Source organism: Moschus berezovskii, chromosome 16 (assembly GCF_049115385.1).
Source record: "Moschus berezovskii isolate FMDL1 chromosome 16, NW_MosBer_1.0, whole genome shotgun sequence".
Taxonomy (NCBI): Eukaryota; Metazoa; Chordata; class Mammalia; order Artiodactyla; family Moschidae; genus Moschus; species Moschus berezovskii.
In genome coordinates, this window is record NC_142475.1 from 75,119,582 (window position 1) to 75,143,636 (window position 24,055).

The 24,055-nt window shown below is 44.8% G+C and overlaps 2 protein-coding genes and 1 non-coding gene across 4 annotated transcripts in view; 2 read left to right on the forward strand and 1 right to left on the reverse strand.

Moving 5' to 3' along the window:
- Positions 1-7,941: 7,941 nt before the first annotated feature.
- On the reverse strand, positions 7,942-14,492 carry LOC148775280 (uncharacterized). Its single transcript, XM_088844587.1, has 2 exons — positions 14,166-14,492; positions 7,942-8,173 (listed from the first exon to the last, which is right to left on the reverse strand). Exons 1-2 carry the CDS (start codon positions 14,490-14,492, stop codon positions 8,162-8,164), a joined length of 339 nt encoding a protein of 112 aa, XP_088700713.1. The 3' UTR covers positions 7,942-8,161.
- NSMAF (neutral sphingomyelinase activation associated factor) overlaps positions 14,329-24,055 on the forward strand; it is a 63,775-nt gene continuing 54,048 nt past the window's right edge. For both annotated transcript variants that reach the window (XM_055432731.2, XM_088844459.1), the window contains exon 1: positions 14,329-14,549. In XM_055432731.2, coding sequence (XP_055288706.2) covers positions 14,491-14,549 — 59 coding nt within the window. In that variant the 5' untranslated portion in view covers positions 14,329-14,490. The remainder of the gene's footprint in view (positions 14,550-24,055) is intronic.
- TRNAY-AUA (transfer RNA tyrosine (anticodon AUA)) lies at positions 20,615-20,686 on the forward strand. The gene has a single exon. It is a non-coding gene; the product is annotated as a tRNA-Tyr (tRNA).

Below are 24,055 nucleotides of genomic sequence, written 5' to 3' on the forward strand. Positions count from 1 at the left end.
TATTTGGAAAGAAAGGGGCCGCTTGACCACCTGAAGGTCCCCAATCAAATATGATCAAATCCATAGGCTCTTGGAGGCAGTTCATCCACTCTCTGAGGTTTCAGTCTGCTACTGTAAAGGACACCAAAAAGGAAGCACGGAAGTGGCACGAGGGAACCAAGCAGCTAATCAGGCAGCTAAGAGAGCAGCATTACAGAACCATGACCTAATAGGGGTTGCCACCCTAGTTCCACAGATTTGCCAGAAACTCCTTCCTATCCTGAAGGTGAGACTTTTAAAGCTATGAGAGAGGGCTTTCAAGAAGATCATAGGGGGTGGTTCCACAAGGAGGGACTCCTTTTTCTACCTGGGAACCTCTAATGGAAGTTGTTTAACTCCTTACTTGCCACCACTCATTTAGGGGAGAAGGCCCTCCAAAGATTACTAGAAAGTTCCTTCAGAGGAACAGGCCTCCAAACGACTATAAGGCAAGTGGTCTCCTCTTGTCCCACTTGCCAATTAACCCCCAAGGAGCTCAAAGACCCCAGCTGGCCCAGCCTGTCCAATGATGTGGGACCTACCCAGGAGAGGACTGGCAGATGGACTTCACCCAGATGCCAGTTTCTCAAGGGTATAAATACCTATTACTCATGATAGATATATTCACAAGATGGATAAGGCTTTCACACCTGGACTGAGAAGGCTGAGGAGGTGGTAAAAAAAAAAAAAAAAAAACTGCTCCATGAAATCATTCCAAGATTTGGTCTGCCCAGGTCGTTACAAAGTGACAATGGGACATCATTTACTTCTAAGGTCACCCAAGGGGTCTCTAAAGCATTGGGCATTACTTATCACCTCCATTGTGCTTGGAGCCCTCAGTCTTCCGGAAAAGTAGAAAGAGCCAGCCAATTATTAAAATCAGCAAATAAAAAAGATAACCCAGAAGGCCTCCTTGGGATGAAAGGAGGCTTTACCAATAGCTGTCCTCCACACCCATATTGCCCCTAAGGAACAGGTTGGTTTTAGTCCTTCTGAGATGCTATATGGGAGACCTTTTGTTTATGTCAATAACCTCTTCCTAGATCCAGAGGCTCAGACCCTCCAGTCTTATACCATGGCCATTGGACAGTTCCAACAAGATATGTGCTTTAGGGTGTCAACCAGGACCCAAAAGATTCTAAAGAGCCACCACTATATGCTCCAGGGACTCAAGTCCTAATTAAAGTCTGGAAGGATGGGTCCCCAAAGGATCAACTCTGAGGGCCCCTACCCTGTAATATTTTCTACCCCCACAGCAGTGAAGGTACTCCTGGATTCACTAATCATTAGTCAAGGCATGAAAGAAAACAGAAGAGGACACTCAATACACCCGTGAGCTCCTGGGAGATCTCAGATACCTATTCAGGACTGCAAATGAGTGCCATTCTAATGAACACCCCCAAAATTAAGTTTCTGGGGATAAGATTTCTCAGGATAGTGCTAAAAAGCCAACACAGCTTGGCAGGGGGTTGTACTCTAAAACAGACAGGAGATAGATCTCCTGATCACTGAATAAGGAGGGCCTTGAGCCATCTTGAATGAAACGTGATGTTTCTGGGTAAATACCTCCAGCTAAGTTAAAGAAAGACTCACAGTCCTCAAGAAAAGCATTCAGATCCTACAGGATCTCAAAGAATGAGCTGGAGAGTTCTTGGGGTGGCTACAGTCTCTCTTTGGGGGATCCTTCTCCTGGCAAGGGGAATTTGGAGTTGACTAATACCCCTACCAATTCCTGTTATGACCATATTGATGCTGCTTATGATTGCTCCTTATATTTTCACTGTCTAACCAGTTTTGTCTTTGCCCAGGTCAACAAGCTACAACACGCAGTGCCAGTTCAACAAGGATGTATAAAACTATAGCCAACCACAGAAAATATCACTCACCCTTAGATGGACACCACTATAAGGACTCTGAGGCTCGAGACTAGCAAGAGGGGGAGGCCCAACGCCCCTCGCCATCCCAGTTCGGCAGGAAGTAGCCAGAGAGACCTCGTCATTCCTATTCCCAAAGATTTGGGCCTCCCATCTCTTGAGGGGGGAATGTTAGGTAGTTAGAATAGGAAAAAGGAGTCCAAAATGGCAGTGGCTAAAAGACAAAGAGGGGAAAAGCCCACAAAAATAGAACAAAGGAAGGTCCAAGGACTGGAGTGAGGACCTCAGGTAAAACAAACAGCCCTCCTGGCTAGCCCAATTTACATAGGGCAGGCTCATGGGAAGGAGAAAAAACATATAAAAAGAGGAGCCAAAACTGAGCCCAGGACTTCTCTTCACCTCTTTTGGGTCTGCCTGTCCTCACACCTCGAGGATGTATTTTCTTTCAGTTCAGTTCAGTTCAGTCGCTCAGTCGTGTCCGACTCTCCGCGACCCCATGAATCACAGCACGCCAGGCCTCCCTGTCCATCACCAACTCCCGGAGTTCACTCAAACTCATGTCCACAGAGTCGGTGATGCCATCCAGCCATCTCATTCTCCGTCGTCCCCTTCTCCTCCCGCCCCCAACCTTTCCCAGCATCAGAGTCTTTTCCAGTGAGTCAACTCGTCGCATGAGGTGGCCAAAGTATTGCAGTTTCAGCTTTAGCATCACCTGCCAATAAAACTGAGCTATAACACTGGTCCGTCCATCACTTCAAATTTTTGCTGCGGCAAGACAGAACAGAGGAAATTACATACTCCCCCGTCAACACTACTGAAAATGGTATGCAATTTAAAACATGAATTGTTTATTTCTGGAATTTTCCATTTAGTATTTCCAGGCTGAAGTTGACTGTGGGTTACTGAAACCACAGAAAGTGAAACTTCAGGTAAGGGGGGACTGCTCTACCCATAATCCCACAATTGAAGCAATACTGTGAACAGCTTGGTGGATATTGTGCTGTCTTTTTCTCTGTTTTAAGTGATCATCAGGCCTGTCTGGAAAATAATAATGAAAGATAATTCATGTTCTCCAGTCACATTCCCCATTTCCATCTAAATTATATACAACTCTCAGCCAGGGTTTCACTGGGTTGGTTGGTTTGTTTTTCTTTCTGGAAAACCATTCCATCCGCCTTACAATACTGTCTTGTTTTGGTTTCCTATGGCTGCGGTGTCAAATTACTATGAACTCTGTGGCTTCCAACAGAGTTGGAATCTCACTGAGCTAAAACTAAGGTGTCAGCAAGGCCCTGCTCCTGTCTGGAGGCTCTGGGGGAGAATCTGGGTCTCTGCTTTTTCCAATCTATTGAGGGCATCTGTATTCCAGGTTAGCAAGTGTGACTTGAGTCTCCCACTGTTGTCTCTTGGGGTCTCTCTTCTGCACTCACGCCTCCCTGTGACTACAGCTTGGAAAGGACCCATGTGATTAGAGTGGGCACATCTAGATGATCCAGGATAATCTTGCCCTTTCAAGGTCCTTAAATCAGAATTTTTTTTCCATGTAAGTTAATATTCATCCTTTTTCAGGTAAAGTTGTGAACATCTTTGGGGAGCATTCTGATGAGGTTTCATTATTTTCAAAAGCAATTTATATCATTTATAAAGCAATATGCTGGGACTTCCCTGGTGTCCAGTGGCTAAGACTCATGCTCCCAGTGCAGGGGGCCTGGGTTTGATCCCTGGTCAGGGAACTGGATTTTACATGCCGCAACTAAGACCTAGTAAAACCAAATAATTTTTTTTTTTTTTTAAAAAAGCAATATGCTATATAATGGGTGTTTCCTGGTGGCTCAGACAATAAAGAATCTGCCTGCAATGCAGGAGACCAGGGTTCAATCCCTGGATCAGTAAGATTCCCTGGAGTAGGAAATGGCAATGCACTCCAGTATTCTTGCCTAGAGAGTTCCATGGACAGAGGAGCTTAGCAGGCTACAGTCCAAGGGGTCACAAAACAGTCGGACCCAACTGAGTAACTAACACTTCTTTTTCATGCTATATATGCATACTCTTCATCAGATATCTTATTCATTAATCTGTGCTAAAGTAGATTTTGATGTTTTGTGTTGTCCTAACCATGACTGTCGGAGAAGGCAATGGCAAGCCACTCCAGTACTCTTGCCTAGAAAATCCCATGGATGGAGGAGCCTGATAGGCTGCAGTCCATGGGGTCGCTAAGGGTCGGACACAACTGAGCGACTTCACTTTCACTTTTCACTTTCACACATTGGAGAAGGAAATGGCAACCCACTCTAGTGTTCTTGCCTGGAGAATCCCAAGGACAGGGGAGCCTGGTGGGCTTCCGTCTATGGGGTCACACAGAGTTGGACACGACTGAAGTGACTTAGCAGCAGCAACCATGACGGTATTCTAATTGTCACACTCTTTATGTATCTAGAAACAGGTAATCTGTCTACACCTTGTCATTTGTCAATAACATCTAAATAAATGGATATATATGTTAAAGGTGGCAAGCAACACAACAGTGATCATAAATCTAGTCTACTTTGCAACTAAAATCTCTTGAATGTTAAGACCACATATAGAGTGATATTTTCCACTCATTCACGCAGTGACAACCAGGCCCGTTTTCAGTCAATGTTCCAAGCTGAACTTAAGCCCTAGTGAAGAAATTAAGAAATAAAAGCAGGGTGAAGCAAGGAATGCTTTCTGAATATTGAAACAAAGGGAGTCTATACTCACTTGGGCGAAGAAGGGCAGTTGAAGTGACCAAAACAATGAAGGCGAGAAGCTACATTGAAAGAACAAGCCACCAAGTGTGGACACTTGAGTTTATGAGGATATAGACTCACACAGCACACAGGATTCTAAACTGCATGAACAAGATGACATGAATGTGTTAGCTATGCTCAAAGTACTAATGGAAAGAGCATGCTGTGAAACTTGAACAAGATAAGTACAATAAATAAGAGGAAATATGGTCTCATGAAACAGGTAACAGGCCAATGGAGTTGAATTTCTAATGCTTTCTATCAACTTGTGTTGGTAAGATATGCATGGGACTGACACTCCATGCGTTGCTATGATTACTATAGATCAGAAAGGAGTAACATAATCTTTGTCCTGAAGGGCCTGTTATGAGAATAAGGTAAACAGAAATGTAAACAAATAATTCCATGACGGTATGAGCTAAAATTAGACTCTGAACAGGAAGCTGTGAGAATCCAGGTGCTTCGGTGTCTGCTCTTTTTCACTTAGGGTGTGGGTAGGTACAAATGGTGACTGGGGAGCTCAAAGAGGAAGTGAAATTTGACTTGTATCATGAATGGGAGGTGAGAGGACAGGGAAATTATTGAGTCAAAACGGGTTTGCAAAGGCCTGAGTGTGTGCATAAGCACACTGCTCCGCCCAGTCGAGCATCCCTTTCAGGCTTCAGAAGCTCAGAGCAGTCACAAGCGAGCAGAAGGCAGAAGCCAGGGAGCCATAGATTCAGGACCCAAACTGCAATTTTCACTATCTGGCCTCCCGTTTCTCACCTGTTTACTTCTGTTATCATTAGTAGCCCAGCTTCTCCAGCTGTTGACTAGCACAGGACACTCACTCTGAACTTCATCTCCTCTCCACCCCTCTCCTCCCAACTCTTTGGGAGTTAAAATAACAGCCCCTTCAGGACAGAGACTATGTTACTCATTTCTGATCTGTCGCAATCACAGCAACTCTTAGTCCTTTGTCCTGCGTAATCCTGGGTTCTTAACCCTGTGCACCTTAGGACCAAGAGATAAGCATCTTCCTTGCTTCCTTTTGCTGTATTCACATGATTTATTTTTCTCCTTCAGGAACCAGAATTCCTTAGAAGTTAATGACATCAGGCTTTATCATCTTCTGTCCTGTTGGAAATCCACCTGATTCATGAAAGGCTTTGACACTGGGCTCACCGAGGGTCTCTTCCTTAGCCCATCATTAACCTTGATGGCATCTGTGCCAACGTGCCTGACCCAGTTGATCTCCCAGCCTGTTGTTCTGTAACCTTCTCACCTCCAGCCAAGTTTTTCTGTGCCATATGGCAGCTAGTAGTGTCATCTCATCTCTCTGTAGCACTCATGGTTTGCAATCTTTTTTTTTTTTTTTTGACTGCACCATGTGACTTGTGGTATCTTGTATCTTACTTCCCCAAACAGGAATTGAACCTGGGCCCTTCACAGTGGAAGTACAGAGTCCTAACCACTGAACTCCAGGGAATTCCCTGCAATTATTTTATATTTTGGTTTGTTTATAGTCAATTTTACCCACTGGATGCTCTGTAAAGATTGGAATCTTCTCTGCTTTGTTCATATTTATCCCCAGCTCATAGCAGTTTGGGCTCACACAGAAAATATTTAGAGATATACAGTGGGAAAGACAAAGAAAGGCTCCTAAAAGTATCAGTGCCATGCTAGGAGCTGAGCTTTACCCTGGGAACACATGGGAGCCTCCAGGAGATGGCCCCTAGGACATGGGAGAAAATGTATATTCTAACAAAGATGTGTTCAGTTCAGTTCATTTGCTCAGTCATGTCTGACTCTTTGCGACCCCATGAGCTGCTGCACACCAGGCCTCCCTGTCCATCACCAACTCCCAGAGCCTACTCAAACTCATGTCCATTGAGTCAGTGATGCCATCCAGCCATCTCATCCTCTGTCATCCCCTTCTCCTCCTGCCCTCAATCTTTCCCAGCATCAGGGTCTTTTCAAATGAGTCAGCTCTTCACATCAGGTGGCCAAAGTATTGGAGTTTCAGCTTCAACATAGTCCTTCCAATGATCACCCAGGACCGATCTCTTTTAGGATGGACTGACTGGATCTCCTTGCAGTCCAAGGGACTCTCAAGAGTCTTCTCCAATACCACAGTTCAAAAGCATCAATTCTTCGGTGCTCAGCTTTCTTTATAGTCCAACTCTCACATCCATACATGACTACTGGAAAAACCATAGCCTTGACTAGACGGGCCGTTGTTTACAAAGTAATGTCTCTGTTTTTTAATATGCTGTCTAGGTTGGTCATAACTTTTCTTCCAAGGAGTAAACATCTTTTAATTTCATGGCAGCAATCACCATCTGCAGTGATTTTGTAGCCCCCCCAAAATAAAGTCTCTCACTGTTTCCACTGTTTCCTCATGTATTTCCCAAGAAGTGATGAGACGAGATGCCTTGATCTTAGTTTTCTGAACATCGAGTTTTAAGTCAACTTTTTCACGTTCCTCTTTCACTTTCATCAAGAGGCTCTTTGGTTCTTCACTTTCTGCCATAAAGGGGGTATCATCTGTATATCTGAGGTTATTGATAATTCTCCTGGCAACCTGGATTCCAGCTTGTGCTTCATCCAGCCCAGCATTTCTCATGATGTACTCTGCATATAAGTTAAATAAGCAGGGTGACAATATTCAGCCTTGGTGTACTCCATTTCCTATTTGGAAGCAGTCTGTTGTTCCATGTACAGTTCTAACTGTTGCTTCCTGACCTGCATACAGGTTTTTCAAGAGGCAGGTCAGGTGGTCTGGTATTTCCATCTCTTTCAGAATTTTCCACAGTTTATTGTGATTCACACAGTCAAAGGCTTTGGCATAGTCAATGAAGCAGAAAGAGATGTTTTTCTGGAACTCTCTTGCTTTTTTGATTATCCAGCGGATGTTGGCAATTTGATCTCTGCTTCCTCTGCCTTTTCTAAAACCAGCTTGAACATCTGGAAGTTCACAGTTCACGTATTGCTGAAGCCTGGCTTGGAGAATTTTGAGCATGACTTTACTAGCGTGTGAAATGAGTGCAATTGTGCCATAGTTTGAGCATTCTTTGGCATTTCCTTTGGGATTGGAATGAAAACCGATCATTCTGTCATTTTTGAGGCTGCATCCAAGTATTGCATTTGAGACTGTTTTGTTGACTATGATGGCTACTCCATTTCTTCTAAGGGATTCCTGCCACAGTAGTAGATAAAATGGGCATCTGAGTCAAACTCACCTATTCCAGTCCATTTTAGTTCGCTAATTCAAGGCAAACAAAGATGTGTACTCAAATGTTAATAGCAGCTTTATCCATAGTAGCCCAAAACACTGAACACATCCCAGATTTCCATCAACTGTTGAAAAGACAAACTCATTGTGGTTTATTCATACAAAGTTTACTGTTCAGCAAAAAAAAAAGAAAAAGAATGAAGCAGTGTTCCAGGTAACCACATGGATGCACCTTAAGGGCTCTGGGCTGAGGGCAGGAAGTCAGGCGTGCTCCCTAACTCCGTTTACATGGAAGTCTAGAAAGAGGAATAAACAGACAAAAAGCAGATCAGTGGTTTCCAGGAATCAGGAAGGGACACCGGGATTCCTGACAACAGGGCACAAGAAACAATTTTAGGGTGATGGAAATTCCTACATCACAAGCATAGTGGTGGTCACATGACTCCACATATCTCATAACACTTCCCATGGCACACTTACAGCTGAGGAACGTTACTGTATGTAAGTTATACCTCAGTAAGCCTGACTGAAAATGGATATGTAGATGTACAAATGCTATAAATTACTCAGAGAAACTGAGGAAAAGCAGCCTTTATGAAGATGTCAGGGATGTCCCTGATGGTCCAATGGCTAAGACTCTGGGGGCTGGGTTCAGGGAGCTAGATTCCACATCCCACAACTAGGAGGTCACATGCTGCTCCTAAGAGAGCCTGTGTGCTGCAACTAAGACCCAATGTGGCCAAATAAATAGATATTGTTTTGAAAGAGAATGTCAGAAACATTGAGTTGACCCTTCCCCTCCCTGCCTTCAAGGAAGATTGTCCAGGAGCAACTGTCACTGGTAGGTATGTTGGGGCTCCCTTGGGTACACTGACAGTGGAAAATTCTGTTTTCTTCCTGTGAGGTTACTTAGAGCTTTAATACAGTAATGAGGACTTCTGATTCTTAGTTTTGTTTTTTAAAGCTCTCAGAATTGCCACTGCCGCTGCTGCTGCTGCTAAGTCGTTTCAGTCGTGTCCGACTCTGTGCGACCCCATAGATGGCAGCCCACCAGGCTCCCCCGTCCCTGGGATTCTCCAGGTAAGAACACTGGAGTGGGTTGCCATTTCCTTCTCCAATGTGTGAAAGTGAAAAGTGAAAGTGAAGTCGCTCAGTCGCATCCAACTCGTAGCGACCCCATGGACTGCAGTCCACCAGGCTCCTCCGTCCATGGGAATTTCTAGGCAAGAGAACTGGAGTTGCTTGCTGTTGCCTTCTCCGCAGATTGCCACTAGAAATGTATAACTGCAAAGAAAGTAGATTTGAGTCAGGCAGACACAGGATCAGATCTTGTCACTGTCAGTTATCAACTGACATTGTTACTTACTATTGGACATATTATTAAACTGTATAAAGATTTAGCTGTTCTCTTCCAAAGAATGGAAATAATAGAACAGTCTTAGAGATTTGCCAAGAAGGAAGTCAAGTAGTTCCTCTGGAGTGGCAGGTGACAGCTGCTAGATGGGCTTGGCAAATGCCTCTAGATTTAGCAGGTAAGGGGACAGTGTACTCACGTGGACTTGGAGAGGGTGTCACTTACTGGGGAGCAGGCAACATGAGCCACTTGACCCTCACGTCCCACTGGAGCGATGAGGCAGTCAGTGGATATGGACACATCGTGGTCCTGCATCACAGCTCAGGAATTCACATCTTTGGAAATCCCCAGCATTCTCCAGGAAAGTGAAAGTCAGTCTTGTCTGACTCTTTGTGACCCCATGGACTGTAACCCACCAGCCTCCTCTGTCCCTGGGGATTCTCCAAGCAAGAATACTGGAGTGGGTTGCCTTTCCGTCCTCCAGGGGATCTTCCCAACCCAGGGCTCGAACCCAAGTCTCCCGCATAGTAGGCAGATTCTTTACTGTTTGAGCCACCAGGGAAGCCACAGCCTTATTCAGAGGCAAACCTGTGCCTTCTGTCCTCTGGAGAGAACTATTACATTAATTATCCTGAGAGGTGGCAAGTCTTCCCTGGGGCAGGGAGGGTGTGGTCCTCTTCATCCCCAGTGTCTCTCTGGGCAGAGGATACTCTCCATCTCTACTCTCCCAGAATGGAAATAAATCTGAGCAAATTGACTGATGATGCCTAACATGGAGAAATGTGAAAGATTTGTGGAGAATTAGCTCCCAACGGGACTGAAGAATAAAACGCATGCAAAGTACTCAGCATAGTGTTTTCTACAAAGTAATTGCATCATAAATTCAGATAGCAATAATATTGACAATTACAATGATGAGGCAACACAGTGGGGGAAAACCAAGGCTTATTTTCTTGAAACCTGGCATCTCATGCCTCTTAGAAAGGAAACTGCTTATTGGGAGAAATGTGCTGATAAGTGCTTGCAGTAAAATGTGAGCACACCACTCCCCCACCTGAGGTTGTATATTTGCTGATGCCAGGATGAAGAGAACGGCAGGGGGCGGGGGTGGGGGGAGGTGGAGGTGCTGCTCTCTTTAAGACTGGGGAGGAATTTGTTCTAAAGCCAAGTTTCTCAGAGTGGTCTCTAGACGAGCATCAGCACTACCTGGGGGCTCGGGGCTCTCGGTTCCCACCTCGGATCTGTGTGTTCTCAGTCACAGTCATGTCTGAATCTTTGCGACCTCATGGACTGTAGCCCGCCAGGCTCCTCTGTCTATGGGATTTCCCAGGCAGGAATACTGGAGTGGGTTGTCATGCCCTTTTCCTGGGGATCTTCCCTACCCAGGGATAGAACCCGCATTTCCCATGTCTCCCGCTTTGCAGGCAGATTTTTTTTTACCTGCTGAGCCACGGGGGAAGCCATCTAGTAAATCAGAAACACCAGGGTGGGGCCAGCAATCTGTTTCTGATAAGACCCTAGAGGATCCTGGGGTCGAACTCCTTAGCCCTAAAAAGGCTGTGGGGTGGGGAGGGGCAAGGAATTTGTAAGCCTGGACTCTTTGTGGAAGAAAAATGTGAGGGATCCTCAGTGGTGGTAGACTTAAAAGAGCTAAGAAAATATTCATAGGGTTGTTTTTTGTTTCTTACTGTTTACTTATTTGGCTGCACTAAGTCTTAGCTGTGGCATTCAAACTCTTAGTTGCTGCATGTGGGATCTAGTTCCCTGACCAGGGATCCAACCCAAGGTCTCTAACATGGGTTTTTAACAGCAGTTTGCACTGATGTTACTGCTGCCAGGATTCACAAGTCTCCATTAATGCAGTGGGGAGGCGGGCAGATAAAATGCCCCCGTGATGAAAGCAAAGACACCTGTCAAGAAGCAGGATCTCAGGAGGCAGAGAGAGTCATGATGATGGAAGACCTCAGAGAAAGGAAGCGACATGTTGAAAAGGGTGTTGAATTCTGTGAGCTTTGAAACAATTTTATTTATAAATCAATGGGCTGGAGTGGGCTTCCCGGGTTACTCCAATGGTAAAGAATCAGCCTGCAATGCAGGAGATCTGAGTTCAATCCCTGGGTCAGAAACATATCCCCTGGAGAAGGGACTGGCTACCCAGTCCAACATTCTTCCCTGGAGAATCCCATGGACAGAGAAGCCTGGCAGGCTATTTAGTTCATGGGGTCGCAAAGAGTCGGACACGACTTAGTAACTAACATACTCACATGAGTTAGATCACAGAGAACCAGCTTGCACATGGGCCATGGTAAAACCATTTCAGTAATCAGATCATTCCCACAGAGGTCTTGAGTACTGGTAAGATAATACCAAGGAAGGATAAGAATTATTTTTCCTTAAGAAAAATACATAAGGTTAGAAAGCCTTCCTCAGCAATCAATGCAAAGAAATAGAGGAAAACAATAGAATAGGAAAAACAAGAGACCTCTTCAAGAAAATTAGAGATTCCAAGGGAACATTTCATGCAAAGATGGGCTCGATAAAGGACAGAAATGGTGTGAACCTAACAGAAGCAGAAGATATTAAGAAGAGGTGGCAAGAATACACACAAGAACTGTACAAAAAAGATCTTCACGACAAAGATAATCACGATGGCGTGATCACTGACCTAGAGCCAGACATCTTGGAATGTAAAGTCAAGTGGGCCTTAGAAAGCATCACTACGAACAAAGCTAGTGGAGGTGATGGAATTCCAATTGAGTTCTTTCAAATCCTGAAAGATGATGCTGTGAAAGTGCTGCACTCAATATGCCAGCAAATTTGGAAATCTCAGCAGTGGCCACAGGACTGGAAAAGGTCAGTCTTCATTCCAATCCCAAAGAAAGAGAATGCCAAAGAATGCTCAAACTACTGCACAATTGCACTCATCTCACATGCTAGTAGAGTCATGCTCAAAATTCTCCAAGTCAGGCTTCAGCAATATGTGAACTGTGAACTCCCAGATGTTCAAGCAGATTTTAGAAAAGGCAGAGGAACCAGAGATCAAATTGCCAACATCCGCTGGATCATGGAGAAAGCAAGAGAGTTCCAGAGAAACATCTCTTTCTGCTTCATTGACCATGCCAAAGCCTTCGACTGTGTGGATCACAATAAACTGTGGAACATTCTGAAAGAGATGGGAATACCAGACCACCTGACCTGCCTTTTGAGAAACCTGTATGCAGGTCAGGAAGCAACAGTTAGAACTGGACATGGAACAACAGACTGGTTCCAAATAGGAAAAGGAGTATATCAAGGTTGTATATTGTCACCCTGCTTATTTAACTTATATGCAGAGTACATCATGAGGAATGCTGGGCTGGAAGAAGCACAAGCTGGAATCAAGATTGTCGGGAAAAATATCAATAACCTCAGATATGCAGAAGACACCACCCTTATGGCAGAAAGTGAAGAGGAACTAAAAAGCCTCTTGGTGAAAGTGAAAGAGGAGAGTGAAGTTTGGCTTGATGATCAACATTCAGAAAACAAAGATCATGGCATCTGGTCCCATCACTTCATGGGAAATAGATGTGGAAACAGTGTCAGACTTTATTTTGGGGGGCTCCAAAATCACTGCGGATGCTGATTGCAGCCAAGAAATTAAAAGATGCTTACTCCTTGGAAGGAAAGTTATGACCAACCTAGATAGTATATTAAAAAGCAGAGACATTACTTTGCCAACAAAGGTCCGTCTAGTCAAGGCTATGGTTTTTCCAGTGGTTATGTATGGATGTGAGAGTTGGACTGGGAAGAAAGCTGATCACCAAAGAATTGATGCTTTTGAACTGTGGTGTTGGAGAAGATTCTTGAGAGTCCCTTGGACTGCAAGGAGATCGAACCAGTCCATTCTAAAGATCAGTCCTGGATGTTCATTGGAAGGACTGTTGCTAAAGCTGAAACTCCAATACTTTGACCACCTCATGCGAAGAGTTGACTCACTGGAAAAGACTCTGATGCTGGGAGGGATTGGGGACGGGAGGAGAAGGGGACGACAGAGAATGAGATGGCTGGATGGCATCACCGACTCGATGGACATGAGTTTGAGTGAACTCCGGGAGTTGGTGGTGGACAGGGAGGCCTGGCGTGCTGTGATTCATGGGGTCGCAAAGGGTCGGTCACGACTGAGCGACTGAACTGAACTGAACTGAGACTTTTGGATAGCAGCCATTCTGGCTGGCATGAAATGATACCTCATTGTGGTTTTGATTTGCATTTCTCTGATTATGAGTGATGCTGAGCATCTTTTCATGTGTTTGTTAGCCATTTGTATGTCTTCTTTGGAGAAATGTCTGTTTAGTTCTTTGGCCCATTTTTTGATTGGGTCGTTTATTTTTCTGGAATTGAGCTGCAAGAGTTGCCTTTCTTCTCATTGTTTGGTGGTGACCGAAGAGGATGAAGTGCTGTGGGCAGCCAGAAGTTAGCACCCTCCCCCTGGCCCGGGGGCCTTATCTGGGTAGCAGAGCTCAGTTGTACTGGCTTCATCCTGAGGAGGCGCTAGGGCTCTGCTCTGCACTGTGCTGGACTGCTTTCCCTTCGTCTCTGCTTCCCTCTGCCCTGGTTAGTAACTGCTTGAAGCTGCCCTTGGGAACTCAGGGAAGGCCTCGGAGACTAAAGCGTTTTCTTCAAACATAAACAGGGACCCAGAAAGGCTTTTGTACCCAGGAGCCACCCCGCCCCCCACCTCCAGGGTCCTGCTGGATTTCAGGGGCACCAATAGTTGCACATATCTGTGAATATACTAAAAACCACTGATTGGTACACTCTAAATGGCTGAATTGTTTCGCGTTTAAGTTACATCTCAAACACAGCTGTTAGCAGAAAGAGAGTCATGTGACTAGTTTTTTCAATTAAAGACTCAAATGTTAGTAAGAACCTCTATGGCCCACACGCTGACTTACTTCAGGGTGGGTTTCCGTCTTCATGCGGAAAAGCAGTGAAATGGAGCCGCGGGGCGGCGGTTTGAGGCGGAGGGACGGACCCCGGGCCGGGCCCTGGGTCCCGGGCGCCTCGGGCGAGCGCCCGCCCCTCCTCCGACCTGAGTCACGGCCGAGGCCCCACGCGGCGGGGCTGCGGCGCTGAGCGCGGGCTCGGGACGCCAGGCCGCAGGCGCGCGCTCCTCGTGGGGCCCGCAGGCCCGCCGTGCCCGGCCCGCCTCCCGGGCTCCCGACCTCTCGGCCGGCGGCGCCGAACCCGAGCCGCAGCCGCGCGCCCCGCCCGCCCTCCATGGCGTTCACCCGGAAGAGGCAGCGCGAGCAGCAGCTGCAGCTCTACTCCAGGGAGAGGTGAGCGCCCGCCGGGAAGCGCGGGGAGCGCAGGGACCGCGGGGCGGGGGCGGGCGCCGGGCCGGGCCCATCCCGCGCCGGAGCCCCAGGCCCGGGCTACACGCGGGTCCCGCCGCCGCGGCCCGGCTCACCCGGAAGGGGTCGGGGGCGGGCGGGAGCGCGGCGGGAGCGGGCTCGGCGGGCGCCCTTCCCCCGGCCCCCGGCATCGCGTCCCCGCACTCGGTCCCCGGCTGTTCGCTCGGGCGACACCGCGCGGGTGGGCGACCACCCGCCCGCCGGGCAGACACAGGTGCTCCCATCCAGGTCAGCCCCAAAGCAAACGCCCGGGCCGCTCTCTGCCCTCCTGGGCCGGGAGAGAGCCTCCAAGAGCGGCCTTATTCAGAGAAAAGCCGGGGTCCAGCCCGGCCCCCACCCCAGACGTCCTCCGCCAAGCAGTGGACCTTCCTAGGAGTGCACGAGAAAGCGCATCCCGGGGGGATTCGGGGTCCCGCGAGCGGAGGCTGAAATGGTCTCAGAGCAGTTAGGATTCAGAGTTTCTGATCCTCAGTTTCTCCAAGGGAAGCCCTTTATAAGAAAGCTCACTTCTGCTGTAAGTCAATTTCCAGTGCCTTTCTTGTGACTGAAACAGCTTGCTGGTCCTCAGATCTGTAGTCCCAGGTGCCGACAGAAACGGGGAATGAATTATTTTACACGTATTTTGGTTGTGGAGCCAGTTATCTCGGAGTGCTGCCAGCTTGTCACGTTGTGTGATCAGTGGAGACCCACAAAACAGATTATACATGAAATACAAGTGCAGGCGTTAAGGGTTGCCTGTTCTTGCAGCATCCACGCTGCTTTTTATAGAGATTGACTGGACCCGGTGCAACCATTCATACCTCTTTCCAATCGCTAATACTGGCCTCTGCCAGGGTGTCTAGAGGCTGAAATTCTGTTTTCCGCTGTAGAGAAGAAGACATACCAAAAGCTGTATCTTGGATGGGGCTTCCAAGAACGATTTTGGTGGCATCATTAGGTTTTATCCACAGAAAGTCTTGTTTATTGAATAATAATAACTGGATCCTCAATAAAGGAACTCACTCTCATAAGAGGCTGTTCTGACTTCCCCTTTGAATGCTTGTTTCATGTGGAGACAGCTTGAATAGTTTCTTTGTTCAGTGCCAACAACATTAAGACTGGGTATTCTGTATTAAATAGATGAATGTTCAAATTTACATTGTAAGAACTTTGAAACACTTGAATTGCCATCATGTTCTAGGATCTAAGAGTCATTTGTAACAATTCCAGGGGCCTTTTTGATATACAGGGAAACCTGTTTTCTGCCAGTTACTTCCATGGCAGTAATTTGTGTTTAATTTGGTTAGCTGGTACAGCTCTGCAGTATCACACAAATCTTTAAAGTCTGCACTGGCATTTCTCTGTATTATCTGCTTTGTTGCTATCCATTGATCACACAGTGTGACAGGCTAGCTGCGCTCTCTGTAGCTCTCACAACCAAAATACTTATTAGTCAGGAGGTGGCAACTGTTCTTGAGCATCGGTAGTCTGAAAAAGTCAGTGCCACATTTTTTTCACTTGCCTCTTACTTACCGACCACCTCAATTCTCTAGTGCTCTGCTCTGTGGCTTTGCAACCTTGGGTTGATGGGCACACTGACCAGGATGGTTTCTTAGAATAGCAGTTTGAAGGACAGGGATATCTCACAATCAAGCAGTCTCTTTCTAAACCTTAGAATTCTTTCTGAAAGACAGGAGTGTTTTAAACCAGCTTTATTGAACTCCTGGTTTACTTGTGGCTGCACAGATTTTCTTAGCTTATCTCTTTGTAGCAATAAACACCATTTAGCAAGATGATTGATAGAGGTCATTGACGTGTACACACCCAAGAGAACTGTTACTTTCCTTGGAGCTGTTTCAGAGGTCACCCCTGAAAAGTCCTCACTCTTCAGAGTTGCGATTTCATGGGTCCCTCTGATGCTGCTTAAGATAGAGTTTAGGTTGCTGCTGTTCAGCTACTCAATAATGACGCAGAAAGGGGAAACTTGAAGTTAGCTTTTATTTCTCTTAGTATAAAGTTAATGCTGATACATTTAGAGAAAGTGGTATTTCTACAAAAGTAGAAGCAGAGAGGCAGTAGGGAAATTCTTAGATTGGTGGCTTAGACCAATGTGATGGCAGAAGAAATGAAGAAAAGTGGATGGATTTTAGATGTTTTTAGGAGGTAGAATTGATAGGCCTTGTTGGGATGGACTGCATGTGGGAGGTAAGAGAGGGAGAATTCTAGCTTAGAGTTGTCTGATAAAATACAGGACACCCAGTTAAACTTAAATTTCAGGTGAACAGTGAAAAATCTTCTAGTATGTCGCATGTGATATGTGGTACATACTTGTACTAAAAAATTTATGTAACTTATCTGAAGTTCCAACTTAACTAGTAGTCCTGTATTTTTACTTGCTAGACAGCAGTCCAGCTCTCAGGTTTCTGGTTTAAACAGCTGCAGAGTAGTATCAATTAGTGATGATGCTTTAAAGTAAAACTTTGGGTAGTTTTCACTATTAGAAAACAAAGAGCTAAATTGTCTATTCAAATTAAATACTCTGTTCTTCTGGTCAAGACTTAGATGGAAGAAACCATATTGATCTCACTGGTGTTCTGAAATGTCCTTTGCATGTGTTAATGAAGATAAATGTAAAAATCTAAAGACAGTTCACATGTCTTGGAATTGTTGGGAATGGTAGATGTGTACAGTGGGTTAACATATGAGGGAATTCTACAAACTACCGCTATTTAGATATTTCTATTTCAGGATTTCAGTTCAGTTGCTCAGTTGTGTCCAACTCTTTGCAACTCCATGAACCGCAGCACGCCAGGCCTCCCTGTCCATCACCAACTCCTGGAGTTCACCCAAACCCATGTTCATTGAGTCGGTGATGCCATCCAGCCATCTCATCCTCTGTCGTCCCCTTCTCCTCCTGCCCTCAGTCCCTCCCAGCATCAGGGTCTTTTCAAATGAGTCAGCTCTTCGCATCAGGTGGCCAAAGTATTGGAGTTTCAGCTTCAACATCAGTCCTTCCAATGAACACCCAGGACCGATCTCCTTTAGGATGGAGTAAGCTAATTGTTACATATTTTTTATCTTCAGGTCTAGGAGTGGTGTGGTGGGACCACAGCTGTTTTCTTTTAACCTTAAAAGAAAAAGAGAAATAGAGAAATAGAAAAGAAATAGAGAAATTGAGACAGTTGAGGCTTGTCCCAACTGGGAGAGAGTCAGTTTTCTGTCTACAGTTTCAGAACAAATTACTTAGTTGTGGCTTGAAAGCTGTCCTTTCAGGGTAAAACATGACGATCATGAATACTGATTTGTTATAGTCTAATCATTCATTTTAAAGACTGTTCATCCTGTTCCTTTCATACATCTGTGGAGTTTGCCAGGTGTCGAAAATAAACTCAGAATCAGCCCTCAGTTAGCCAGGAACATTGATGGGCTGAGAGAAATTGACATAACTATGATGTAAAGAAATAGGATTTATTTTTCTTATATAACAAAAAAAAAGAGTAAAAATAAATGTTGCAAATTTTTTTATTAACTTAGAATTTACACTGGCTTTACTGGAAATACCTGTCACCTTAATCCCTTATTACTGTCTCAAATTAACTTCTTCCAAAGTGGCTAACATTTAAAAAGACACCAGAATCTATGCACAAATGGATTTTGAGTGTGTTTGCTGTATGGTTTTTTAAATGATGTAAAATGGAAATGACCATTTAATGAATTTATTGCTTGGTTTTTTCCTAAATACTGTTGTGGTATCATTTTTTATTCATCAGATATTTAACATTTACAACTGATGGATTTTGAAATTATCTTCCTTTAATTTGTTAATCTGTGCTCAGTGAATAAGGTCTGTATAATACTTTGAAATTTTGTATTATAACTTAATATGTAGCTAATTTTCACAAATGTTCAATAGGGTGTTGAAGATAGATGTATATTAATATGTTACAATATCCTGTATATGTATTAACATTAAGCTTGTTAATTGTTAGATTTTCCTTAATGATTTTTTTTCTGATTGAGAGACGGTTCATGATGCTAACTTCACTTTGTATTTCTATCAACTTCATTGTAACTATTTTCAGGGTATGTTATTAAGTCTACTTAAGTCTACTTAGGATTGATGTCTTCTTAGCAAATTAAATTTTTCATCAACATACAATGAATTCCTTCTAGTAGTAATTTTTTTCTATTTTGTCTGATATTAATATAGCTGTATTTTCTTTGGGTTGTTTGCATTATATATGTTTTCATTCTTTTACTTCCAACTTTTCTTATCCTTAGATTTTAAGCTTATTTCTTACAGTTTGTAGTTGAACTTTTTATTCTTTCTGATATTTCTTGACAGATTGGCCCACTTACATTTATTAATATTACAGATATTTTTACTTTTTTGTCTTATTTTTTCCTTGGATTAACTAGCAAGATCCCTTGTTCCCTTTCATTTTTTCTGAAGAATGTGGAAGTTATATGTTCTGTTTCTGGTTTTTCTAGTGCTTTTCCTTGAAATTTTAACATTTATGTTTAACTTAAGGCCTGAGGTCAATCATTCTCTTTACCCTCCTTCCTAACAATATAAGGACCTTGGGACACTTAGCTCCTTTTTGTCCCATTTTAAATTATAGTCTGTTATTGTCCAGTATTTGCAATCTATATTTTAATCAGACAGTATCATTGCCTCTTTAATACCTGTATAGTTTACACGCATATTTATCATTGTCTTGGCATTCATTCTTGCCTGTATCTTCCCTACAGAATTTTCTCTCTCCTGAAGAATGTCCTTGAGAAGTTCCCCTGTTGGGCGTCTGATGATAGTAAACTATTTTTTTGTCTGCCTGAACATGTCCCTGTATGGACCTTGTTTTGAAAATCAATTTTGCTAGTTGTACAGTTCTCTTGGCATCCTGAAGATCATGTAACATGCATGTGACTTGGTGGAGCAACATTGGACGGGGGAGGGGAGACCCAACAAAGGGCAGATAGGTCAGTAATGTGTGTGCCCTGCCCTCCAGGTGTGGCTCTCAGTCCCCTGGCATTTCAGGAAGAGCCTCGGCCCCGTGGGGTGACCGAGGGCTAGGATACAGAAGGGTTGTTTTGCTCTGATGGAGCCTTGCTCTCCAGGTCCCATACTACTTTTGTGGCTGTGGTTTGGCCTGGCCCCTCCCCTGGCTTGCTCAGGGCCTCGCTCAGCCGCGAACTTGAGTCTGCATGACACAGTGGATGAGGGCAGGATTCGTGTATCTCTAAACATGGTTAGGGGGCTGCCAGCACTTTCTCCGGCATGGTTAAGACACTGGGGTCCAAGCCTTATTGACCCAGGCTGTTGCCAGTAACACAAGACCAGAGCAGGTTTCCGTGGAGCTTTGTGGGGGGCCACCTTCTATTTGGGGAGATTAGCCTGCAACACACCTCTGTTGTTCAAGTCTCATTATTTGTTAGGAATCTGCCCTTTCTCTGGCTGTTTGTAAGGTCTTTTCTTTGTACTGTTTTGCTGTTTGTCTGCATAGACACTTCCTTCTGTTCATCTCTGCTAGTTGGGGCTCCTCAAGATGGAATAGTTTGGAAAATTTGTAGCTAAATCTTCAGCTCGGGGAATATTGCTTCTCGTCACTCCTTAAGCCTCTAATCTCTCATAACAACTGTTTAATATGTATCTTGATTTTTCTGTGTTGCATGGAGGTTATTTAAATCCATCTTACAGCTTACTTTTTCACTAGTTGCCTAATTTGCACTAAGGTTTTAATTTCACTTTTTTTTTCTGTGTTTGGCTTCCCTGCGTGGCTTATAGGATCTTAGTTCCCCAACCAGTGGTTGAACTCAGGCCCTCAGCAGTGAAAGTGCCGAGTCCTAACCACTGGACGCCCAAGGAATTCCCTAATTTCACTTACTATATTTTTAAATTCCTAATTTCATTTGGTTCACTTATAGCTGCCTTGGTCATTTTTTATAAAAGTCTCTTCTTTTGTGTTTTTGATGTCCTATTTCTTTTAACTTATTCTTGTAATGATCGGGCTTCCCTGGTGGCTCAGATGGTAAAGAATCTGCCTATAATGCAGGAGACCCAGGTTCAATCCCTGGCTTGGAAAGTTCCCCTGGAGAAGGAAATGGCAACCCACTCCAGTATTCTTGCCTGGGAAATCCAACGAACAAAGGAGCCTGGTGGGCTACAGTCCATGGGGTTGCAAAGAGTCAGACACGACTGAGAAACTAAGCACTATTCTTGTAATGATCAGATGCAGAAAATAAATTAACTGTAGAATTTACAGGTTTGATGAGTGGTCTGCCGCTCATACTGACCTTCATTCAGTCATTTTACTTCTTCGTTTTATGGTTTTTGATGGTGACCTCTTTGAGTTTATTCTTGGAGATCTCGGTTTAATGAGTGTTTTTCCAGAAAGTGTTTGCATGTGTACATGCCTGGGGTTGGGGGAGAGACAACACTGGTTTGCTCTGAGCGTTATTGGGCTAAGTAGGTAGTGTGAATTCCAACCCTAATGTGTGTTAAGGCAGGCTTGTAGTCTCAGGCTGTGAAGGAGACTTACTTTGTTCCCTGCCTGGGGCTGAGGTCCTGCCATATCCCTCTGGGAAGGTAGGGTGGGTGGTTTTTTATTTTCACCCTCAGTTCAGTTCAGTTGTTCAGTCGTGTCCAACTCTGCGACCCCATGAAGTGCAGCACGCCAGGCTTTGCTGTCCATCACCAGCTCCCAGAACTTGCTCAAACTCATGTCCATCGAGTCGGTGATGCCATCCAACCATCTCATCCTCTCTCATCCCCTTCTCCTCCTGCCTTCAATCTTTCCCAGCATCAGGGTCTTTTCCACTGAGTCAGTTCTTCGCATCAGGTGGCTGAAGTATTGGAGTTTCAGCTTCAGCATCAGTCCTTCCAATGAATATTCAGGACTGATTTCCTTTAGGATTGCCTGGTTTGATCTCCTTGCAGTCTAAGGGACTCTCAAGAGCCTTCTCCAAAACTACAGTTCCAAAGCATCAATTTCTTCGGCGATCAGCTTTCTTCACAGTTCAACTCTCACATCCATACATGACCACGGGAAAAACCATAGCCTTGACTAGACGGACCTTTGTTGGCCAAGTAATGTCTCTGCTTTTTAATATGCTGTCTAGGTTGGTCATATCTTTTCTTCCAAGGGGCAAGCATCTTTTAATTTCATGGCTGCAGTCACCATCTGCAGTGATTTTTGAGCCCCCCAAAAATAAAGTCTCTCACTGTTTTCATGGCAAATAGATAGGGAAACAATGGAGTGATGGGGCCAGATGCCATGATCTTAGTTTTTTGAATGTTGAGTTTTAGGCCAGCTTTTTCACTCTCTTCTTTCACTTTCATCAAGAAGCTCTTTAGTTCCTCTTCATTTCTACCATAAGGGTGGCGTCATCTGCGTATCTGAGGTTATTGATATTTCTTCTGGCAATCTTTATTCCAGCTGGTGCTCCATCGAGCCCAGCCTTTTGCATGATGTACTCCTTCCTCATATAAGTGAAGTGTGCAGAGTGACAATATTCAGCCTTGACGTACTCCTTTCCCAATTTGGAACCAGTCTGTTGTTCTGTGGTTCTAACTGTTGCTTCTTGACCTGCATACAGATTTCTCAGGAGGCATGTAATGTGGTCTGGTATTCTCATTTCTTGAATTTTCCACAGTTGGTTGTGATCTACACAAAGGCTTTCACGTAATCAATAAAGCAGATGTTTTTCTGGTATTCTCTTGCTTTTTCTATGATCCAACGGATGTTCACCCTTAGAGGCTGTTACTTTAGGGACCCTAGCTTTTTCTGCTCTTTCCCTCTCCCCATCTCAGTCCCCTCCTGAATTCAGGCTCTGCTGCTCAGACAGTTGGGAAAAGCCTCCTCCAGTGTTTTGCTGACTTCTTGGTTTCTCTCTCCCAAGACCTTCCCTTTTCCGTCACCTCAGCCAAGCATGTGAAGTTTTCAGTAATCCAGCAGTTTTAGAGGTTCTGTATTGAGATTGTTTCTTTGGAAAGTTAATCTGCCATGATGCCCAGAATGGAATTCCTGCTGATTCTTTAAACCCAAGTTTATTTAATAAATCTATAAACCCACTCGTACTTCCCTGGTGGCTCAGACACTGGTTAAGAAAGGACTTTTGAGGTCATCTAAGATGTAGCTCCCTGCCTCTCACTTTATAGTTGGAGGCCTGAGAAAGCAAAGTGGTTTGACCGAGAGTCCAGTAGCCAAGACATGGCTGTGCTGAGCCTAAAACAAATGTTCTCTGATCCAGTCCGGCCCCCTTTACACTGCAGCATGCTGCTCCTGTTTTACATCCTGCGTCAGTGCTTGTTTTTATGGTGTCTTTGACATTTAGAACAATTCAGAAATGCTCCGAGCCTGGTTCATGGAGACTTAGTACCTTTACACCAAATGTGGTCTGTGGCTATCCCATCAGCTCTGTCTGTTAGCAAATGCAGAATCTCAGGCTCCTATCAGATCTTCTGCATCAGAATCTGCATATTAACAAGATCCCCAGATAATTAAAGCATGAGAAGCCCTGCTGGAGATAACAGTAATCAAACATTCATCTGGATTTCCAGTTGTTCCTTCCTTCAAACTGTCTCTACCTTTATCTTCTCGATGGTGTAGAGAACCCTCCTGGAAGCCTGCTCCCAGGGCTGTGACCCTTGGTGAAGAATCTGAAAGACCTTGAGAAACACAGGTTTAGTGCTCATTCTAGATTAGACAGATTATTTATAAACCGAAGAGGAAGTTATCACCCATCTGCAGCATAAACTCACTGTGAAGTCATCTAATGCTAATCTAATCTCTTTTGACAGAGTTCTGACTGGTGGGTTGGGAAAATGGAGTAGGTTTCGTTCAGCTGAAGTTTGGCAGAGAGTAAGCTTTCCTTTTGTGTTAATAGCAGAATTGAGAAAGGGGAAATTGACGTTCATAGAGTTAGGTGGAGTAAGATTCATTTTTTCAGAGGTTGCTGTCAAATGTACATTATTGGGGGCACATTTCTAACAGTTGGTCACAGAACTGTGTTCTCGCCCTTGTCCGTTCAGCGTTTCCTTCATTTCAGTCCTTGTACTTGCGCCCCCTGAGGTGGAATCACAGAGCCCTAATCACTGGATCACCAGGGCGTTCCCCTTAATTTCATATCTTGTTTCAGAGGCCATTTTAAGTGTTCTTGCCTGGAGAATCCCAGGGACGGGGGAGCCTGGTGGGCTTCCGTCTGTGGGGTCGCACAGAGTCGGACACGACTGAAGCGACTTAGCAGCAGCAGCAGCAGCAAGTTAGTTAAACCAGCTCTCCAGGTAGGTAGTGGGGTCCCTACAGTCTGGCTAAATCCAAGGATCGTGTTGAGGTATTCACAGTAAAGATGCAAACAGAGGACAGCCGGCCGTGAACACACTCCTAACGTGAGCTGGCACATTTTCCCTTCTCTCAATCTCCTCAACGTCTCCAACCTAGAAAATCGACTGA

Bases quoted from the DNA above. Each gene is read 5' to 3' on its own strand.
- LOC148775280 (XM_088844587.1), bottom strand. From the start codon at position 14,492: ATGGAGGGCGGGCGGGGCGCGCGGCTGCGGCTCGGGTTCGGCGCCGCC.